The 19,294-nt window shown below is 41.2% G+C and overlaps 1 protein-coding gene across 5 annotated transcripts in view; it reads left to right on the top strand.

The window, feature by feature from the left end:
* pard3ab (par-3 family cell polarity regulator alpha, b) overlaps window positions 1-19,294 on the top strand; it is a 251,220-nt gene that overhangs the window by 142,297 nt on the left and 89,629 nt on the right. For 3 of the 5 annotated variants that reach the window (XM_080861496.1, XM_080861495.1, XM_080861493.1), the window contains 6 exons: window positions 2,706-2,894; window positions 3,608-3,778; window positions 8,107-8,257; window positions 15,298-15,484; window positions 17,008-17,159; window positions 18,186-18,230. In XM_080861496.1, coding sequence (XP_080717622.1) covers window positions 2,706-2,894; window positions 3,608-3,778; window positions 8,107-8,257; window positions 15,298-15,484; window positions 17,008-17,159; window positions 18,186-18,230 — 895 coding nt within the window. The remainder of the gene's footprint in view (window positions 1-2,705; window positions 2,895-3,607; window positions 3,779-8,106; window positions 8,258-15,297; window positions 15,485-17,007; window positions 17,160-18,185; window positions 18,231-19,294) is intronic. The other 2 variants (XM_080861497.1, XM_080861494.1) reach the window with 1 other exon arrangement.

Raw genomic sequence — 19,294 nt, 5'->3', positions numbered from 1 at the left:
CTGTAGCTTCAATGACAGCACGCATTTGCTGTGACATGATCTTGCTAATCATATGCAATATCACAACATTGATTTCCATCCAGAGTAGCACTGATTTTGACAAGTTCTCGTATTAATGTTGGTCGGGATTTTGGACTCTGTGGAGGCCGATGCATGTAAGAAAATGTCTCGTGCTCTCAGAAGTGATCCTGATGAATCCTGGCGGGAGCATGCCCGTGCTATTAGCGAAGAAAAAGTACAATTAATTGAAGCAACCTCTACCCTCTTTTATCAAAAACTGGTGGAACCAGCTGATGAGCAAGCACATTTTAGCTAACAGAGACCAGCATTAGCTAGAAATGCAGTAAGTTATAGCATTTAAAATAACAGGCTTAACTGATTAGTTAATTAATTAATTGATTTTTAGCTGAGTTTGCCATCTGTGGATACAGTATCAGTCTTAACTATGTCTACCAGACTAACTGCTAACTGCCGTTGCTGGAAGGCTCTCCAGTCTCTTTTGTGTTTTGGAAAGGCGAAAAGGCTTTGGAGCATCTCCGACGTTACCATTTATTTTGCTCTCAGGGTTACCAGATATACTTTCCAGTCCAATTATCTTGTAAGTTTTGCATAACGCTGTGTGAAATATGGCAGTTAAATTCAATCAAACTATTAGATTTAAATCTAAAAGGGAACAGGAGGCTATTTTCAGCCCTGAAATAAAACCTCATTTACAGATCAGTTCTATTGTGACTTCACTTTTCTTCTTATTCACTTACTCACAGCTCAGGAGTCACTTTTTAATTAGCCTTAAATTTATTCCAGCAGAATGAATTGCACCAAAATAATTAAATTCCTGTTGTCTTTATTATCCTGCAGCACTCGTATCAAATCGACTCGTGCTCTGTTTTTAATTTTCTCACAACTTTATTCCAGGTAGCATTCTTTTGTCTTTCTGAAACACGCAGACACCCTGACGGTGCTCTTCGTGCTTCCTTGTCCTTTATCTTCCTCCTCCTTCCTTCCTCCCCTTCCCTCCCCGTCCTTTTTACTCCATCCTCACTTTGCCCTCCTCCTCCGCCACTTTGCCTCTCCCTCCATCCCTCTTTCTCCCTCCTCGGTTGCACCCAGAGTAATTCCATCTCTCTCCCAGCAAACAAAGGGAGCTAATGACATGCTGACACCGAGCCCGATGATTGAATTCATTAGGCGTGCACAATAATTGCCAGGCGCTAGTGTGCACGCACCCATCTATTCAGAGGACAGCTGTCAAATAACAAGCAAGAGAGAATAGCTTTTTATTGTTGGAGCTGGAAGAGAGAGGGAGAATGAATTTAGAGAAAGAGTGAGAGAAGCACCTGTTGTGGAGGGGAAGAGACAGAGAGAGCACTCAGCATGTCAATTAGGCTGCTGTGTTCATGCGGGGTTACTGGGAAGTTTACTGCCTGTTTGACGCACTTGGCATCATGATTCAGGTGCGAGGTTTGTGCTTTTTTTTCTATAGGAACACTTTTAGTCAGACGTTTTTAGTGGAGACATTCAGCTGTGACTTAATATCTAAGCCACAACTCTTAGTTCTGAGGTGAGGCCCTAGTCCTGAGTATACAGGGATGTTTAAGAAGAGTACGTCTTGACATTTGTTGGCCATATTTGGAGTCTCCGTGTCCTTCAAACACTAAATGTAGTTGTGGCGTTGATCTGGAGTGCATCTGTGCTGTAATGATTTGAAATTAACAGGAGATAATCATATTGGACTGAGCTTGAACACCTCATAAGGCTGACATTAATCACAATATAGATGCAGTATATACTCAGTAATCTAATCAGAAACACGCACTGGCAAATTTGCAGTTATTGAACACTTCTTAGTTGTGTACCTGCAGATGCTTCACAGTAAATGCTCTCCAATTGCATTTGCTTTGATTCACGCTGCGCTTTCAAGTACATGACAGAAGTGTTCAGTTAGCCAAGATATTGGCTGTTGTGGAGCTTCATATAACTGTGCAGTGTTTGTTGTTGGTGGATGGGAAGCAGGTTAGTGTTATGTCATTTCTCATTTGTCGGAGCGGGCTACAATCCTTCTCCAAAATTCTTCCACTGTAGGAGACTGCACTGCAGAACTTACTCGGACTTGCAGCTTATTCACTGGCACCAAAGATCAAAGCTAACACATCACATCCCAACTATTATAAGATGCCATTTTGATGTCAGAATGGATATTTCTTTAATTTATCTGGTTCAGCGTTGAGTAATGAGAGCCGTGTGCCTTAATTATACAACAGAAGTCTCTGCCTGCATATACTAAGCACCTGATTTAACACTTAAGACTGGTAGTCTAACACTAATAAATCTGTTGTAGATAATGAGCTTGCACTCTGATTTACCTCCCTGCTAACTGCCCTGCTGCAAATTATATGCAGGTTCTTTTCATTAACCTCAAGTAGCCAAATGAATGTCCTTTTAACTTTTGTACTTTTGCTAACCCCAAGAAGACGGAGAAAGTGTGGCAAGGCTGAAGGGGTGTTTGCTTTACTGCTTAGGCTAAATGCATGAATGTTTTTTGGTTTGGATGATTAAATATTTATTACGGTGTACGAGCATTTAGATGTATTTAAATGTGATTCTGTCTCGGCGGATTCTCAAAAGTTCTTTTGTAGTCGCTGGTCGGGTTGCTTTCGCTCTGTAAATTGGGCTCCATATCTCAATCTTTGCTCCGCCTCTTACAGAAGACAGAGGAGGACGAGTTGGTCCTGACCCCTGATGGGACCAGAGAGTTCCTGACCTTTGAGATCCCCCTCAGTGACTCGGGTTCTGCAGGTTTGGGTGTGAGCGTTAAAGGCAACCGCTCCAAGGAAAACCATGCAGATCTGGGCATCTTTGTCAAATCCATCATAAATGGAGGTGCAGCCTGTAAGGTACAGTAGCCTCTCTCATGAATAATAAAGCGTCTGAATGGAAACAAAGAAGAAAGATTAAAAATGTGTTCATTCATGGAGGCGAGTTTTTTTTTTTTTATATATGAAATTGAAATCTAAAGATGCTGATTCAGTTAAATCTGACTCTAAATGTTATGTACACCAGCAAGTCCTAACTGACGCCTGGCCGACGGCAGAATCATTAAGTTTAGAATTAAATCTGTGTGTCTTTACATTACATTAGAATGTCTTTGTCTTAAAGCTTTTTATATTTTAGGTGTGATTTTTCGATATGCCAAACTTTAAAAAGTAACTTTAACCTTCTAACAGGGAACGTGAGGTAAACGACTTTCCTGGTTCTAAGAAACACTTAAGCTGTGATGAGCTCTATGAGCACAAAGCAGCCTTTCTTCCATGGCTGTCTGTAGTGCTGCAGTCAGTTTCAATAGTCCTTCAACTTGATTGTTTTTCATACAAACAAGCTTGTGTTGACAGCTCATGATAATGGCCTTGAAAGCACTGTTTTCTCCAAGACATTAGATCATGACTAGAAACAGGATCCTCTTAGTGAGTGAGTTATTGTTAAACCGGAGGTGTAAGTGCTTTTAGGTCTATTTACAGCGTTTATTGTTCAGTCAGTAAAAATACACAATGCACTTTTTCCATAGTGTTAAAAGTTTAAACAGCATATGTAATTGGTTGTTTATTAAAAGGACGGGCGACTGCGAGTAAATGACCAGTTGATTGCTGTCAACGGCGAGTCGCTATTGGGCAAAACCAACCAAGACGCTATGGAGACGCTACGCAAGTCCATGTCAACTGAAGGCAACAAGCGTGGTATGATCCAGCTCATTGTGGCCAGGCGAGTTGCCAAAAGAAATGAGGTAGGAACCAAGGTGAAGGATGGATTTGAATGTCTGGTTCTCGGCTGTGTGAATTTATATAGACCAGGACAATCATTACTTTTTAATTAGAACCGCTGCTTTGCCGATTTTGCTAATGTGTCTTACTGATGATTAAATGGGAGTCTGAGAGGGCTTAAAGCCTCAGTTTTAGAACTTATCCAGCATATTGGCCGTTATATTGCCTGATGTTGGCTGTTTGGAGATAAATCAGTGTCAGAATTTCCAACGTTGAAAAATTAAAAGTGGAGATGGAAGAAACGCCCTTCAACCATTGACATTGCTTAATTTGTCCACCAGGGGGCAGAGCGTAAACGACTGATCCATGACTTGTAAAACAGTTATTAACTTATTTTAAAACAGCATTCACATATCACCTTAGTAAATGGGCTGATTCTTATATAGCGCTTTTCTACTCTCCCGGAGTACTCAAAGCCCTCACCTTAGTAAGGACTCATAAATAACTAAACTAGTGCTGTCAGCGCTAATGCGTTAACACAAACTGACTCGCGTTAACACAAACTGACTCGCGTTAACGCATCAAAATTGGCAAATCCCCGTTAACGCAGATTAGTCCGTGTGAGGGGTTCCTCGGCGTTAACGACTAACGCGATTAACAATTAACTCATCTGGAGCATTTTGGGCAGCTTGTCCGATTTGTCCATTCTCCACTCCAGATGGGTTGAGTGCGCTAAAACCTCATTTAATTGCGTTAATCGTGAGGACAGCATTAACGCGTTTACCCACGTTAACGCCGTATTAACATGTTAAAGCTGACAGCACTAAACTAAACATAACAAATGTTAGGGAAATCCACACATGTGGCTGTTATTTTGGATTTTAAAGTGACTAAATTTCATATTGGTCTGAAGAATGCTGTATTAGTCGGGATCTACTCAAGTTCAGCATCATAGCTGTGACCAGCACGCTTTTGTGTAAACCATGCAATCAGAAGATTTTACAACTAGTACAGCAACTATAATAATTTACTGTTTTTGCTCACTCTGAGCATATATGACCTTTTGCAGCAGCCGACTTGGCTTTCACAAATTCAAACCTCAGAGTTGTGCAGAGTTGAGCCGTTTCATTGGGAAAACTGTGGGGAAACATCGTGCCCAAGGCCGTGTCAACATTAGTTTTTGAGCAAAAGAAGGTGGCGTTCATTCAGTATTAATGCTCGGGCTTTTTTGTTACCAGCTGTTCTGTGATTTGAAGCAGTGTAGTGAGTTCTTCGACTGCTGCTGCTGATTCACAAAACATCCAGATTTAGACGCAGACTGCAGTTTGGTAACGAACTGCTATTTCAGTCTGCTAGAGTCCAACCTTACTTTTAGTATTTTCAACTCTAATGGGGCAAATTTCACTTTCCAATCTGTTAGTATTCAGATCAGAATATCTATAGTTGCAGTTTCCATGTTGTTGGGGTTTTTTTTGTTTTTGTTTCTCTAAAATTTGGCATTGCTGTTCTTGAATATAGCCACTTAAGTCATTAGGCCTGATTTCTGTGAGTTCCTTTCTGTGATAAATATATAACAACCCAAAGCCAAACCACTGGGAAATACCCTTATAAGCATCAATTAATTATTTCATAAAATAAAAGGAAGCAGTCAGGTCATAGCATTTCACCAACCCCTTACATTCACTCCTGCCTCCCTCGAGGCAGGTGGAGGAAAAATACACGGCTGCGAACTGAGCTGCGCAACTTTTCTCCTCCCCTCAATGTCATGTTTTTACATTCTCCGTACACCTTGGCCTGTCGCCTGCTTGAAAGCTGAGGCTGAATCTGTGTGCACCGCTGCTGCGTGTCTGCAAATGGACGCGCACATCCGTGTGCACGTGTACGCCTCTGGCAGTGCCTGGCTTCTCTGCTCTCCTTTTCCAACCTGGTGTGTCAAAGTTTTGATTTCCCCTCGGTCCGCCTCGTAATTGAAAGCAGAGGCTAAGCCTGGAGGTGTGTCTTGTGTGTGTGTGTGTGTGTGTGTTATCAGCCTGTGTGCGTGTATATATGTGTAGTGAAGCGTGCAGTTTGTGCTTTTGTACATCCAGCTTATGCACATATGCATTTATTTACCAGGATATTTCTGCGTGTCCGTTTGCCAACACGTCCTATGTATATGCACACGCGTGTGTGTTGCCGACATGTCGAAGCAGTGAGACTTCACAGAGAGCGTGGTGGATGAATAAAATTCGAGCGCTGGGAGTCTCGTCAATCTTTGCTTCACATGCAGAGCTGGAGGCATGGCCTGAGGCTGTCCAAGTGTCTGGCTATTTATAAAAATAGAGTCCGTGACACTGAGAAAACAAGAGGAGGAAAACAACAATTTAATACACTTGTTCTCAAAGAGACTGGTCTGAGCTCGAAGCCCCATAGGCTCAGTATAGATTAACGCATCATAACCAGCCGTCAATCAAATATTACTTAAAATCTAATAACACCTAATTACTATAGGATAAGAGCTATAGCTCATTTGACATTTAGCGACATATGTGATCAGATAAATATTTATTTACTCTCCCTCCCGTATCCCCGTCAATCCGATATCAATCTCAAATGTTTGCTTTTGCATAAATCACAGGCTCCACCATTTCCGATCTTTCCTCCATCCCCATAGAAACGCAGTGAACTCCAACCAGCCAACTTCCACATCACCGCTGGCACCCGAAGGGATCGAGACCTTCCAGGAGTTCAATTATCAGCCTGAATATGCAATGAGCTGCGGTGTGATTTGTCCACGTGCCCTCAGTACGGCGAATCCCATCGGCTATTACCGAGGCATTTCACCCCGGCCCCTCAGTCACCCGATTCATTAACTACCTCATTTAAAGTCAAGAGCAGCTGCATGCCGGCAGTCACAGCACCATATGGCGACCTTCGAAATGAGTCGCTCTCCGTAGTTGATTTGTTTTATCCATGTGAAGTTTTCATTAGTTATGTTTGCCATCGTTCAAACGGTTTAATCTGTTCAGCAAATGACTTTCTTCATTTGTAGTGCAAGAAAGGCATCCAGAAAAATTAAGACGTGTTAGCAGTAAAACTGGTAGAAACTTTTATTGGCATACTAACATTTTTTTCTACAGGAGGAGTTATTTAAAAAGGAAATGTCTATGATTTTCTTACCTTTCTACAAGAGCTATTATGGTGTCTTGCTTAAGGGTTTTGAATTTTGCCTTATTTCCAGTGTGAACTTATTGTATTACTCTACACTTCGCAGGCCTGTGCTGTATTTTTACTTGCGTGCATTTATTGGAAAGTTATAGGTTTCTGTGCTAAATAACGTCTTGCATTCACAACACAAGATCGAGTTCAGGGCTGCTGCAAGGGTTTATTTATTTATTCCTTTTTCATAAACAGACTTGTCTTGTCTAAATGACCCCGGTGAATCCCTAACAAGAAAGAAAAAGCAGTTTGATCGATGAGCTAAAGGTGATTCAGGATGTGAACATGTTTCTAGTCTTGCACAAAGAGCCTTCTTTTCTGTAATCTGCCTCATGACACTTTTGCCAGCATCCTAATATTACCACCATATGTATGCTCTCATAAACTGAAGTTTTCTGTTACATCCCTATCTATTCGGCAGTGTTTATAGCAGCACAACCATTCACTGAAGTGAAAGGGATCATTGGGCAAAGACCTTCTGCCAAACTCAAATTCCAGCCAAGCTAGTCATAGTCATTGATTGGAGTCATTTGGTCCCAGTATTGAGTCAAGTTTGATAGTGTCATTTCCTGATATGTGTTAACATTTATGACTGTTATCATTAGAGCTGTCATCACCTTCAGAAAGAAATGCAAAAACCATACAGAAAACATCAGTACATCCAGTGATCCAACGGACAAAAGACACACGTGCACACACCTTCTCAGGCAGTAGATGTGTGCAAAAGGGTAACGGGGCATGCAAATGGTCTATTTGTCCAGCAAGAAAGACTGTCATCATGGGTCTTAAGGGAAATGTCAAGATGCTAGGAAGCTAATCTTCCCCAGCGGGGGATCGCCAGCTCAGTAACAGCCTGTGGCTCAACAGCCGAATGGAAATCCATCCTCATTTATCCTTGTTACCACATTGGTAGCATTAGCATGGATCGCCACCCCTGTGTCCAGCCATTACTATTGAACAAATGTTAGCGATGCTAGGTCCCTTCAGAATCATTCTCTCACTTTTGAGTAAGACTTAACTTCTAGCACTTCACTCTGTCCCCGTTAAAAAGGATTATTTGTTCTTTGTTAACCTTTATAAAAACACTTCACAGGTGATTCAAACAAAGGAAGGAGTTAGTCTTTGATGTAACATCAGCTTCCTCTTCATTCAGGAGACACCAGGGAGCCCACTGGGACCCCAGCAGATTTTAAACACCTCCCTAGATGACCACGAGCGCCGAATCTCCCACTCGCTGTATGGTGGCCTGGAGGGCCTCGATGACAACTTGATGCCCCGGCAAGGCATGCTGCCACGCACGATAGGTGAGTTCCAGCATAACGAATTAATTTTGACCTTTTTTTTGTACTCATTCATTGGCAACTGGTTCTAACATTTCCTGCCTTGTTGTAGTTTATGGCCATTTGCAGGTGCAATGTGATTCCCTGTTTCTTCTGCTTAAGGATGTTTATAGGGTCACAACTGCAGCATTTTACAGCAATTACAGCATTTTGTTTTGTGTGTTCTCTAAGCTAGCCTGCCAGGTTTTGTCAGCATGAGCCAGCAGTATCATCTGGAACCAGTGGTTTTTAATGTCTCTGTCAGGCCGCAGGGGGCAGAGATGGACAAATGCCCCCTCGACAGTTTGTTGCTTGTATGTTTTCTGAAAGTGTCACGCGTGCATTGGTTCTCAAACCTGCAACTCTCCCTGTTTCTAAATAACCCTTTGCTCAAACATGCTCTGAGCTGGTTTGAAAGTGACTGCGTGTGTGTGATTAGCAAGCATATTTGTATCTGTGTGTAAGAGCTTTGTGCGCATCTGTGCAGGATTGCATTTGTGTAGCACTTGAGTGATTGATGGATGGGTGGTTATGTTCGTTAATGTCAAAGAAAGGATTCTGTGCACCAGATGGTGAAATCGCAAAGCTCGCCTGTTTTAATTTCAAGAAAGAACAAAATGACCTGACCATCTTCCTACATCTTGTCCTTTGCAGTTGTTTATTTGCTTTGAATTCTTCAATTTCTCTTCTGCTGAATCATTGCAAATGAGCCCAAAGGGAAAAGAAAGACACAGAAAATACTTTTAATGTAAATGAATTAAGTAGAAAAACAGTAAGAAGAGTTGAAGTAACTCTTATCTTGTATTTTAAAAAAGTAGCTCTAGGCAAATCTGTCTCATTAATCAATGCAACTTAATCTGAAAGTGTTTTCCATTTATGCAAATCGGTTGACTCTGACACTGTCAGTATATATAAAAGTGTAAGCTATGAGTGACAGAGAAAGTGTTAATAGGTGAAGCTCCTCCATGCTGCTACAGTGGCTGCGTTCATCCATGCTTAACAAACAGCAAGCACATAATGAGCGTACAGGGTTGGGAGTGAAAGCACGAGGCAGATTTACAGCAGTTGTCTGCTTAGCAGTGGCAAATGAGATCGCTGTCACTTTGCCGACCAGACAAACTGATGTCTGAATCTTTTGTGAAGCTCGAGTTTATCCTAATGCTTCATGAAGTTAATACATCACTTTGTGTATACAGTTCAAAATCAGCATAATCTGCAGGGGCCTCCAGAATGTACTGACCAGACGTGTTTCAACAGTTGCTGATCTTTAGTTTTGTTGGACGGGAGAAGGCTTTCTAAAGACTGCAAAGAGTCTTTTTCTCTGCCTGAAACGAAAAACAAAAAGCAGTAAAGCTGTCAAGGTTGAACTGGAGCATAGAAGAGCTTTCTGCAAACAGTGGGTGGTTAATATGGGACTTTGTTAAACTTTAAAATCGAACCTGGCAGAGGGTCTTTTACAGAAAAAAGAAAATAATACGAATAAACAGTTTTGATTTTTCGGGGGTAGCTATTAGATAGTTACAGAAGTTTCCTGCGTCTTGTTAACTAAGCAAATATTTGAGCATGCTTTGTTTGCAAGTCAGTCTATCTATGTCGAGAGCAAAAACAAAAGAGGGGGGTTTTGAACAGATATTTGTTATCCGCAGTTTGGGTATGCTGAAGCCCTGAAAAACTAGCCGTTGCACTTGGACGCCAAGTCAGTGTACGAGCTGATGGGTTCTCAGGTTGTTACCAGAGTGGCACAGTCGTTGCAGTAATACTTTAAGGATTTTTTTCCTCTTTCTTTAAGCAAGAGATTCGATCCAAACAAATGGAAACTAAACAAACAAAATAATCTTCCAGAATAAAAATCAAAGTGAAGTTTGGCCTGTTGGTGAGGATGAGATTGTTTGTTAGGTGAAATTAAAGGAAGGCTGTACTAAGAAAAAAATATAGAAATTGTTATTAATATCTGCTTTTCTACTGTCAGTCTCCCTTAAATATGATTAAATATTGTCCAAAATGTGGAGCTGCATCCAGTCACAACCTTTACAAGCGAGAGATGGATTTTGTGAAACATGATGAGGCTCAACTTAAATTGAATAATGTCACCGCAGTGCTGCTGTAGTGTTGCAGCTCATGCCCCATCAGTATTTGTGTCTCCCAACACACGTGCCACGTGCTTTTTTTGATCCTCTGTCACGTGTCTTGTTTTTGTGATTTCACTGTGAACTGACTGGGCTAAGCAGGGAATATCTGATATCAAAGCACCGAGAGTGGTCCATTTGTCCACCAGGATCAGGCACCGCATGCTTGAAACCTCCAAGGCTGGCCTATGAGGGCTGCACACTCTATAATTGCTATGTGTCACAGACACGTGACTCTTTTCTCTGCTTATTAAACACTTAATCAGCCCAGTGGATTTTTTCCCTTGACTGTTTAAGGAGGCATTTCAGCCTCAATATATCATGTAACGTATTCTGAGTCTTCTTTTTGACACGTGGTTTTAAAATCAAGTGGGTTATAAAAGGATTTTTTTTCATGTACTTGAATCACTACAGATAAGCAGTTTGGGCTTTTTAGAACATTGCTCTGTGGTTTTGTGAAGATTGGGAGAGGTAGGGAAAGGATTAAATCCTTATATGAACTCTTGTTTAATTTGCCACTGTGGACTCGGCAAAGAGGATAAAGATCAGCAATCTCAAACTTTAAGCTGGTAGACTCTGCTTTTCTTAGTATTTTCCTCATAAATTAACATTTTAAAGGTATTTTTTCAAATGTCTTTTGTGTTGTCTATAACTACATTTTTATAAAAATAAGATTTGATGGGGACCAGTCAAACTGGGACTCAGTTTGAATTTTATTCCTCTTCACATGAGGTTAGTATGTATATACATGTAATAAACTGTAATAATTATATGATTGTTGATCTTAATCCTGTGAAAATCACCCGACAGTAATCTGTAAAGTAAAAACTGCAGTGCAAATTACCCACCTGCTTAAAGTGAGTTTTGCAAAAATCATTAGCTGAACATTTTTTGTGTCATCTGCATCTTTCTTCTCCTTCTTTCTAGGGTGAGAATTATAGAGGCTGTGCTGGCAATTATAAATAAACATTGGATGGAGGGCCGATAGTCCGGCCAAACCCATCATAAACATCAGAACTTTTCTCCCAAACAATTGATCTTTCATCCCCGTTCTTAAAGCTATTAAAACTTTTTCTAACATTCATTCCACATCGAATTCTTCCCTTTATTTATGTCTACCTATAAAATGACTGTTTTGGCCCTCAGACCAGGTTTGCTGCAGTAAATGTCAAGTTTTTGATCATGACTTGACTTTAGAAGGTTGGTTCTATAGAACCCTTCTTGTTTGGATTGGAACAGTTTCTTTAATGAAAGTAGCGCTGGTGGAATCTAATGTTTGTCTTATAGAAAGATATTTTAGAGCTTTTTGACACCGTATTTGAGTGAAAGAAGACACCTCCAAGAATATGTCCAAACATGGGCGGAAAAACCCAAACTTTGGACATGGTTTCACACCACTACAACATAGGGTAACAATCGTGGCGTCTTTCTGTGTAATTTGGGTCAACCACCACTTTTAAAGTGCATGTCTGGGAGTTGGACGAGTGCTCTGGCCCGTGCTTACGTTTGTATTGATGGACCAGCTGCAGGATTTGCAACTTTAAGTTGTAGTAACTCCTGATGATTGCACGAGCTAACTTGTCACCCTTTGTACTTGAGTCAATTCCCTGTGAATTAACATAAATGTGGTGATTCGCCAACATAGGCAGCTGTGTTATGACTGATGTGAATACAGTGGAAGGGTCTGGAAAAACAGATGCACGGCTATGAGCTGCTCCATTGCTGCTAGTCAGGAGCTGTCAGGAAGAGACTAGAAGCAGGTCCCAGATGGGAACGCATGTGAACACAAAGTAGAGCTTTGCATGCTCAGCAAACCTTCTTAAGATAAATACAATTGTGTGTGTGTTTGAGTGCTGGAGGGGTCTTTCACAGTTCCTTGGAATAAGCCTGCTCTTGCGTTGTGAGGGTGCAGCTAAACATAAATCATGCATTAAGCTTTCTTAGAGGAGAACTTGGTTTCGAACATATCAGCTTGAATTTCGGACCGCGTGCACTCTTAGATCGCTTGCTGAAGATGCCAGGGATAAGAGAGCAGCTTAATTATTCCTTCAGGCCAATAGCTTTCAAGGCCCAGCACCCCTGGCAATAACCTCTTTGCTAATTATGCAAATACATTGAGACAAGACAAAATTAAAAGGAGGGAGGGGGGGAATGCTCCGCATGGCTTTCACCTCATGTTATCCTCCCCTCCTGCTACTTCCAGTTTCATTCAGAAAGTCTTTTGTACCCCCTCCTTCCCTCTTGCCAGTTCCATGTCCCCCTTTTTTCCTTCAAGTATTCAGCAGTTGTATACAAAAAGCATCTAATAATACTGGAGACTCACCAATGAAATGCTGCCTATTGTTCCACTGCAGCGCTGTCTAAAATTATTACAGCCGTTGGGAACAATAATTTGTGTTTATTGGTTCGATTCTCAGGTGATGTTGGGTGTGTGCTGCGTCCACATGGCACAGCCATTGTCGCTGGCTGTCGGCTGCCCTCGGGTGCTGGAACTAAAACAAAGAAGCTTTTTTTTCCCCATCCTTATACCGAGCAACTGAGTTGACAGATTCATTGGTTTCCTACTCAGTAGCTGCCAGTTGATTGTACTGCAGTGATTCAAACTGTGACATTGATGGGATTCTCAGTGTTGCGCATTGGACTGCTTAGGGAAATGGGATTAAGTGGTTCTGTGAATGCACATGTGTGCGGACGCTTGTGTAAAATGTGTGTGGCTGTGGTCTGAGAGAAAGAAGTGGCCATGCTGTGCTGGAGGACCCGCCCGGACTCCCAGATTCACAGTGAATAACAAACATGCACAGCAGGAGGCGGGGCTGAAAGGAGGGCAAAGACACACACTAAAACCACTAGAACAGTTGTAGTTGTTCAGGGAAGGTTAAGGCCGTGCACTTTGCACACTTCTGCAGATCCAGCACAGCACATTCACACTGAGTGTGAGAGAATTCATGCTTGTACACATCTATATATCTATATATCTATATCTACACATCTATATATACATCTATATATATTCCTAGAAATGTGTGCATTTATTTCTTATTTCTGCATTTCTTATTGTCTTTTTTCTCCCACTACTTTTTTAGTCACTACCAAGCACAAGGAGGCTGTAAATATTAACTATTTCATCATTGGCTTCTGAGCTCTCAATTTTGAAACCAGAACCATATTTAGAAGGTGGAGGGCAAAGTAATCAGTTCCTGCTGCTAACCTTGATTTACAAGCAGCTTCCCATACATCACTTACAGATAACTGCTGAAGTACTAGAATTTCAATCACCAAAACTGCAGCACAAACATCACTGTAAGTCATATTATTCCTTTAAAATAACACTCTAAATAGGGTTTTGTGTGGCGCAAGCTTTACTGCCTTATTATGTTTCCAAAATGGGATTAAAAAGTACGTTGTGCATCAGTCAGTTCACATAAATAAGATGTCACTTTGAACATTGACCGACAACATTTTAATTGACCTCTACACACAAATTTGCATACCCTAACACACTCAAACCTCCTCATCGCTCCTTTGTTTTCTCCTTTCAGCTCATTTACATCAGGTCATTCACCCATGCTAGCTGGATGAAATGACATCCATTTCCCCTTGGTGCCTGGTTAAGAGAAGCAAACAGCAGGCCTGGCTTAGACCTCCTGGTCTCTGACAAACAAACTCCTCCCTAAGCTCAGTACACAAGGCTTTTATGAAGCATTGAAGATACCCTTTTTGATGCCAGTTTCAAAATACAGATTAAAGACAAAGTCATGTGCTGCATATCAATGAGAGTTTTTAAGCTGTGCTTTTCAGAGGCGGAGAAAGGAGACTATTTAATTTTTTTTTTCTGCTTCAACACAGACTTTTTTTAATCTTTATTTGTGAGGGCACAGCTTGAATTAATCATAGTGTTTTGACATAAGAGCACCATTGTGCCTGCTGCCAGACTCCTCTTGGTATAAGCTGATTAGCCAGAAGCCGTTTCACTCACCGTTTTTAAACTTCAAAATATGTTCTGTGGTTTCAAAAGTTACCCGTGTTTCATTGTATTTTGTTGTCCCTTTCCAATTAAACTGTGACTGCAGTCTCACGCTTAATACAGTAGTTGTCTTCTGTCACAAATAAATGAATTCCTGAGGGTTTCTCCAGTCAGCGTGCTCCTTTTTTCAGTTTTCATGATTTTCACCTTGGCGCCAATATAAATCGCGGATGCTGTTTTCTATGTAGGGATTATTCCAATAAAATAAAATCGCTGATGAGACATAGTGTCTTCTCAACTCTCAGGTTCTCCATATTGATAAATCGCTGCAGCACTGACTGATTAGGAAGTGTGGCTCAAATGTTCTCTCTGGAAATAACTCCTGATTTACGCTCAAGCACACTGACGGGGATGCTGTGTGGTTTGTACAGTAGACGGCGGCTGAGTACCAATTCATTTGTTGAGATGTGCACTTGTCTCATACATCTTACTGAACTGTAAGAAGAAGCAAGACTCTAATTTGAGTCGTGTCAATAAAACATATTGTTCTTCATTAGTGAAAGTCATGAGAAATGAAACCAGTCAGAAAGAAGCGGTATAAATGTAAACTAACTGATTTTGTTAGATTGCTTTACTCTGTCACACCGAGCTGTAAGACTTTGTGTTCTGGCGTGTTGATTCTCCGTCCTTTTCTCTCTTATTATTGACTTGAGAAATGCTGCTGTTGCTCTGAGTCTCAAGGACTAACATAACAACTTGGCTTTAACCTTTTCATTTTTTCTACATGTATATTTATGTCTTTGTCAGAGTGGAGATATACAAGTCTTCTTTGTGAAGTTGGGAACACAGAAAACTTTGAATCTGAAGGACCAAAACACATAAACACAGCGATGAAAACATAAGAATAATGAAAAGTATATTTTTGTCCCCTGCAGGAAACTATCAGCTCTCACCGACCGTCAACATGCCGCAGGACGACACTGTGATCATAGAAGATGACCGGCCGCCACTTCTTCCACCCCACCTTTCCGACCAGTCGTCCTCGAGCTCGCACGATGATGTCGGCTTCGCAGCTGATGTGACTCCACCGTGGACCAAAGAGCTGCCCAATCAGAATCACAGGTAGGCGGAAACTGTTGTTTCTGGTTAGCGTACAGTTTAACACGTTTTCCACAGAGCTACTGTGCCTAAATCTAACAAAACGGCATATAATATCTGAAAATAAGGTTTCTTGGAGAAAAACTTCATATGCAACAGGTTGTTTGTTTTTACAGCTACTTGAGACCTCGCAGTCATGCGGTATCAGGCACTAGATGTTAGCAGCGGGCTCTTTAAGCTCTGTAAACTGTGAGATGGTTCCTGTTCGTTCGATGCTCTGAACACTCGTTCTGGAAGCTGTTCCTTAAAATTTTACATTATAGCCCAGAGCATCATGTTGCCTCAGTAGCTGGCCTTTTCCCACAGTGCACCCCGATGCAACTTGTGTCTGACAAGAGCAACAGAAAACATTATTGTTCTAACAGATTGCTGCCATTACTTATTTAATGATTTGCCATTCGAAGGGCTGCACTGTACTGAGACCTTCCTGTCTTATTCAGCATGAACTTTTTCAGCAGTTTATTCTGGAGTAGCTCTTCTGTAGCATCAGACTACACAAGCCAGTCTTTGCTAACCAAAACACTGTCACATGTGCGGCTCCTTGGACCACTTCTGTTGGGCCCAGTTGTCGAGTCTGACCTTTGTCAGAGTCCCTTAAATCCTTATGATTGCTCATTTCCCTGTTGGCTCAACTTCAAGCACTAACTGTTCACTTGCTGTCTAGTACAGTATATCTCACCCTTTTGTGAGGTGATAATCAGTGTTTTGTCTGTCAGGTGTTTCAGTGTTGTGGATTATCGGTGTGCAGATTGTTTGTTTTTTCCAGCTGATTGCTCTTTGATTGTAAGCAGCGTTTCCTGGAGCAGCTACTTTTCTTTTTCCCCCTACTATCCTCTCAGTCTGATGTCCTTTTCTGCCACAGTGATGATAAGGACATCTTGAGTGTGTCAGTGTGAGAAAGATTAACAGATATTTTTCTCTGTCTGTTTTTGTCTGTTAAGTTTTTCTTCCATTCTACTGCTGCCTTTATCTCCTCTTTTGCTTTCTTCCATCCAGATAACTCCTTGTCTCCTGCTGTCAGCCTTTCTGCCCTCTCAGTTCTGCTGTTTTTATTTTAGTTCTCACCGTCGTGCTGTCTTCACCAACCCTGTTTCTCTCATTGCCCCAATCTATATTCCACTAGTTCCAGTTGCTCAGCTCCCATACCTTCTTCTTGATTTTTGCCCCGTCCCTCCCCGATGCCCTTCATGTTCATGTTTGAAGGCCTCGAGTTCAAAGAGGACAGCTTCTTTGAATCCTTCTTAACTTATACCATGTTCAGCTTTCTTCTTCCCACTTTTCTTTCTTTCTTTTCTGCTTGTAGAATGTGTTTACTTTCATTTTACATTCCTTTTATATAAAAAAAATTATGACAACTATTTCAAAACATTCCTGTTTTTGGAGTAATTAAATCCATTGAAATGATTTTGAACACATATTTGTCTGTGAGGTTTTCCGTGTGTGAGATCAGGTCCAGCTCATCTTAACCTGTCGCACTCTCCATCCAGCTCTGCGGCTCCAGATGAAAATCATCCAGATGGTGCTTTCCAGAGGGAAGGTTTTGGACGCCAGAGCATGTCAGAGAAGCGCACCAAGCAATTTGGAGACGCCTCTCAACTTGAAATCATCAAGACACGCAAGTCCAAGAGCATGGATTTAGGTAGAGTGTTTAAAAACTTTCTGCTTCTCTCCATCACTCAACTTCGACTTAAGAATTCAAGGATTTTCCAGATGCTACAATAATGCCTTTCATATAGACTAAAGCCGTTTGTACACCCTCCTCTTTCATATTCATATAGTGCTAATACTTTTTAAAACATAGTCGGCGTGTTGCATCAATCATCTTTGACTCAGAATATCCCGATGAAAGCTTTTTAATCCCATTCACATTAAAATCCAGGTTATGCTTATAAAGTAATTGTGTTTAGACGTCCTAAAGTTTAGAAATAACCAGTTTAATACCCATTGATACATAAAGTAAAAGCAAATAATCCACGAGGACCCACTATTGTTAATTCTAAAAGAAAATGTGAACAAATTAATAGTAAAGGCATATACAACATGAGTGCTATACCCATGCTTTGTTTGTTGGTGAAGAAAAAGTTGCATATGGCTTATGAAACTTTTTGGTGAAGTCAGTGTTTAAAAGTAATTTTTATCAGTTCAGTAAACCTAGTTAACTAGTTTAACTGGATTTCATTTAACCTTGAGTGCATATCTTTGCATGCTCCTCGCGTTTCACACATGTACCTCGTATTTAAATGTATTCCACCCCCTTTGCCTCTTGGTTTGAAAACACACTCTGCATCTCTCGCCAAAGTCAAGAACTTCACTGTGTTGATTCACCTTGAAATGGCTTCGAACAGTCGCTGATTGCTTTGGCTGCACCAGTCTCTCTGCTCGCACTCTCTATAATCATATCTAATCTTCCCGACCAGATTGCTGCTGTGTGCCATGTTGATATCACAACAAGTCTGATTGCTATCCTCAAACCCTCTTTTCATTTCCCATCTCCCCCCACACCGACCCCACCCCTCTGGTCTCGCATGGCTTCCGATCCTAATTGAGATGAGGCTCGTTCTGATGTTTGCAGCGCTACCTGTATGTTGCATGTGGAATGTCGTGAGCACTAACTGAACCCCAAATGTTTGTATCCCTTCTCTCTTTCCCCCCCTTCCTTTAACAGTAGCCGACGAGATTAACCTCACACCTCATCCTGAGACCTACACAGGTAAGGAACGGTGCACTGAAAGGTTGATTTAAAAGCCAAAAAACAAGAACATCTTCATCATATTTTCATTCTTGAGCTGCATCTCAGAAGTGTGGTACTGAAGGGTACAGGTGATACCGTATTTTTCAGACCATTATAAGGCGCACTGTCGATGAACGGGTCTGTTTTCACACATAAGGCGCATTAAGTTAAACAAAACAGTCAGATAAGTCAAACTTTAATCAGCTCATTCTTCTTGCTTCCTCCACTTCTGTACCATTGATTCATTAATGTTGAATTCTCTAGCAGCTGCTCTATTCCCATGTTGTTGCAGTATATTAATGACTAACCTCATATTGTGGATGGATTATCTCAGTTTGTTCTCCTGACTGAAGTTTAGTCCGTTTCAAACATCCTGCCGTGGGACTGCATTTTTCCCTAACCAGCCGGGACCCTCTTAGCGTTCATCCTCCAGCTTCACTGTGTTTATGTTATGCTAACATAGCTGCATTGCTAGCGATCATGTAGCACATCACTATATACCAGCTAGTCCAACTTCAGTAACCCAACAAATCATCATCATCAACATCATCATCATCATCATCATCATTTATTTATATAGCACTTTAAAAACACACCTGGTAGACCAAAGTGCTGTACAATACAAATATAAATATAGTAATAAGATAGCAGAAACCAGACATGGCAATAAAATTAATAAAAAATGTCAGTTACCCACAGAGTTAAAAGCCAGCGAGTAAAAATAGGTTTTTAATAAGGACTTAAAAACTGGCACTGATGTAGCCTGTCTAATATGGAGAGGAAGGTTATTCCAAAGCTTCGGCGCTGCAACAGAGAACACTCGGTCTCCTCTAAGTTTCAGCCGTGACTTTGGGACCAAAAGCAGCAACTGCTCAGCTGACCGAAGGGAACGAGTGGGGACATGGGGCTTCAACAAGTCAGACAAATAAACAAGTGCCAGACCCCTTAGAGATTTAAAAACCAATAAAAGGACTTTAAAACGGATCCTAAATTCAATTGGAAGCCAGTGTAGAGAGGCCAAAATCGAGTGATGTGATCAAATT

This window comes from Rhamphochromis sp. 'chilingali', assembly GCF_963969265.1.
Source record: "Rhamphochromis sp. 'chilingali' genome assembly, chromosome: 16".
Classification (NCBI taxonomy): Eukaryota; Metazoa; Chordata; class Actinopteri; order Cichliformes; family Cichlidae; genus Rhamphochromis; species Rhamphochromis sp. 'chilingali'.
This window is presented reverse-complemented; position numbering and strand designations above follow the sequence as displayed.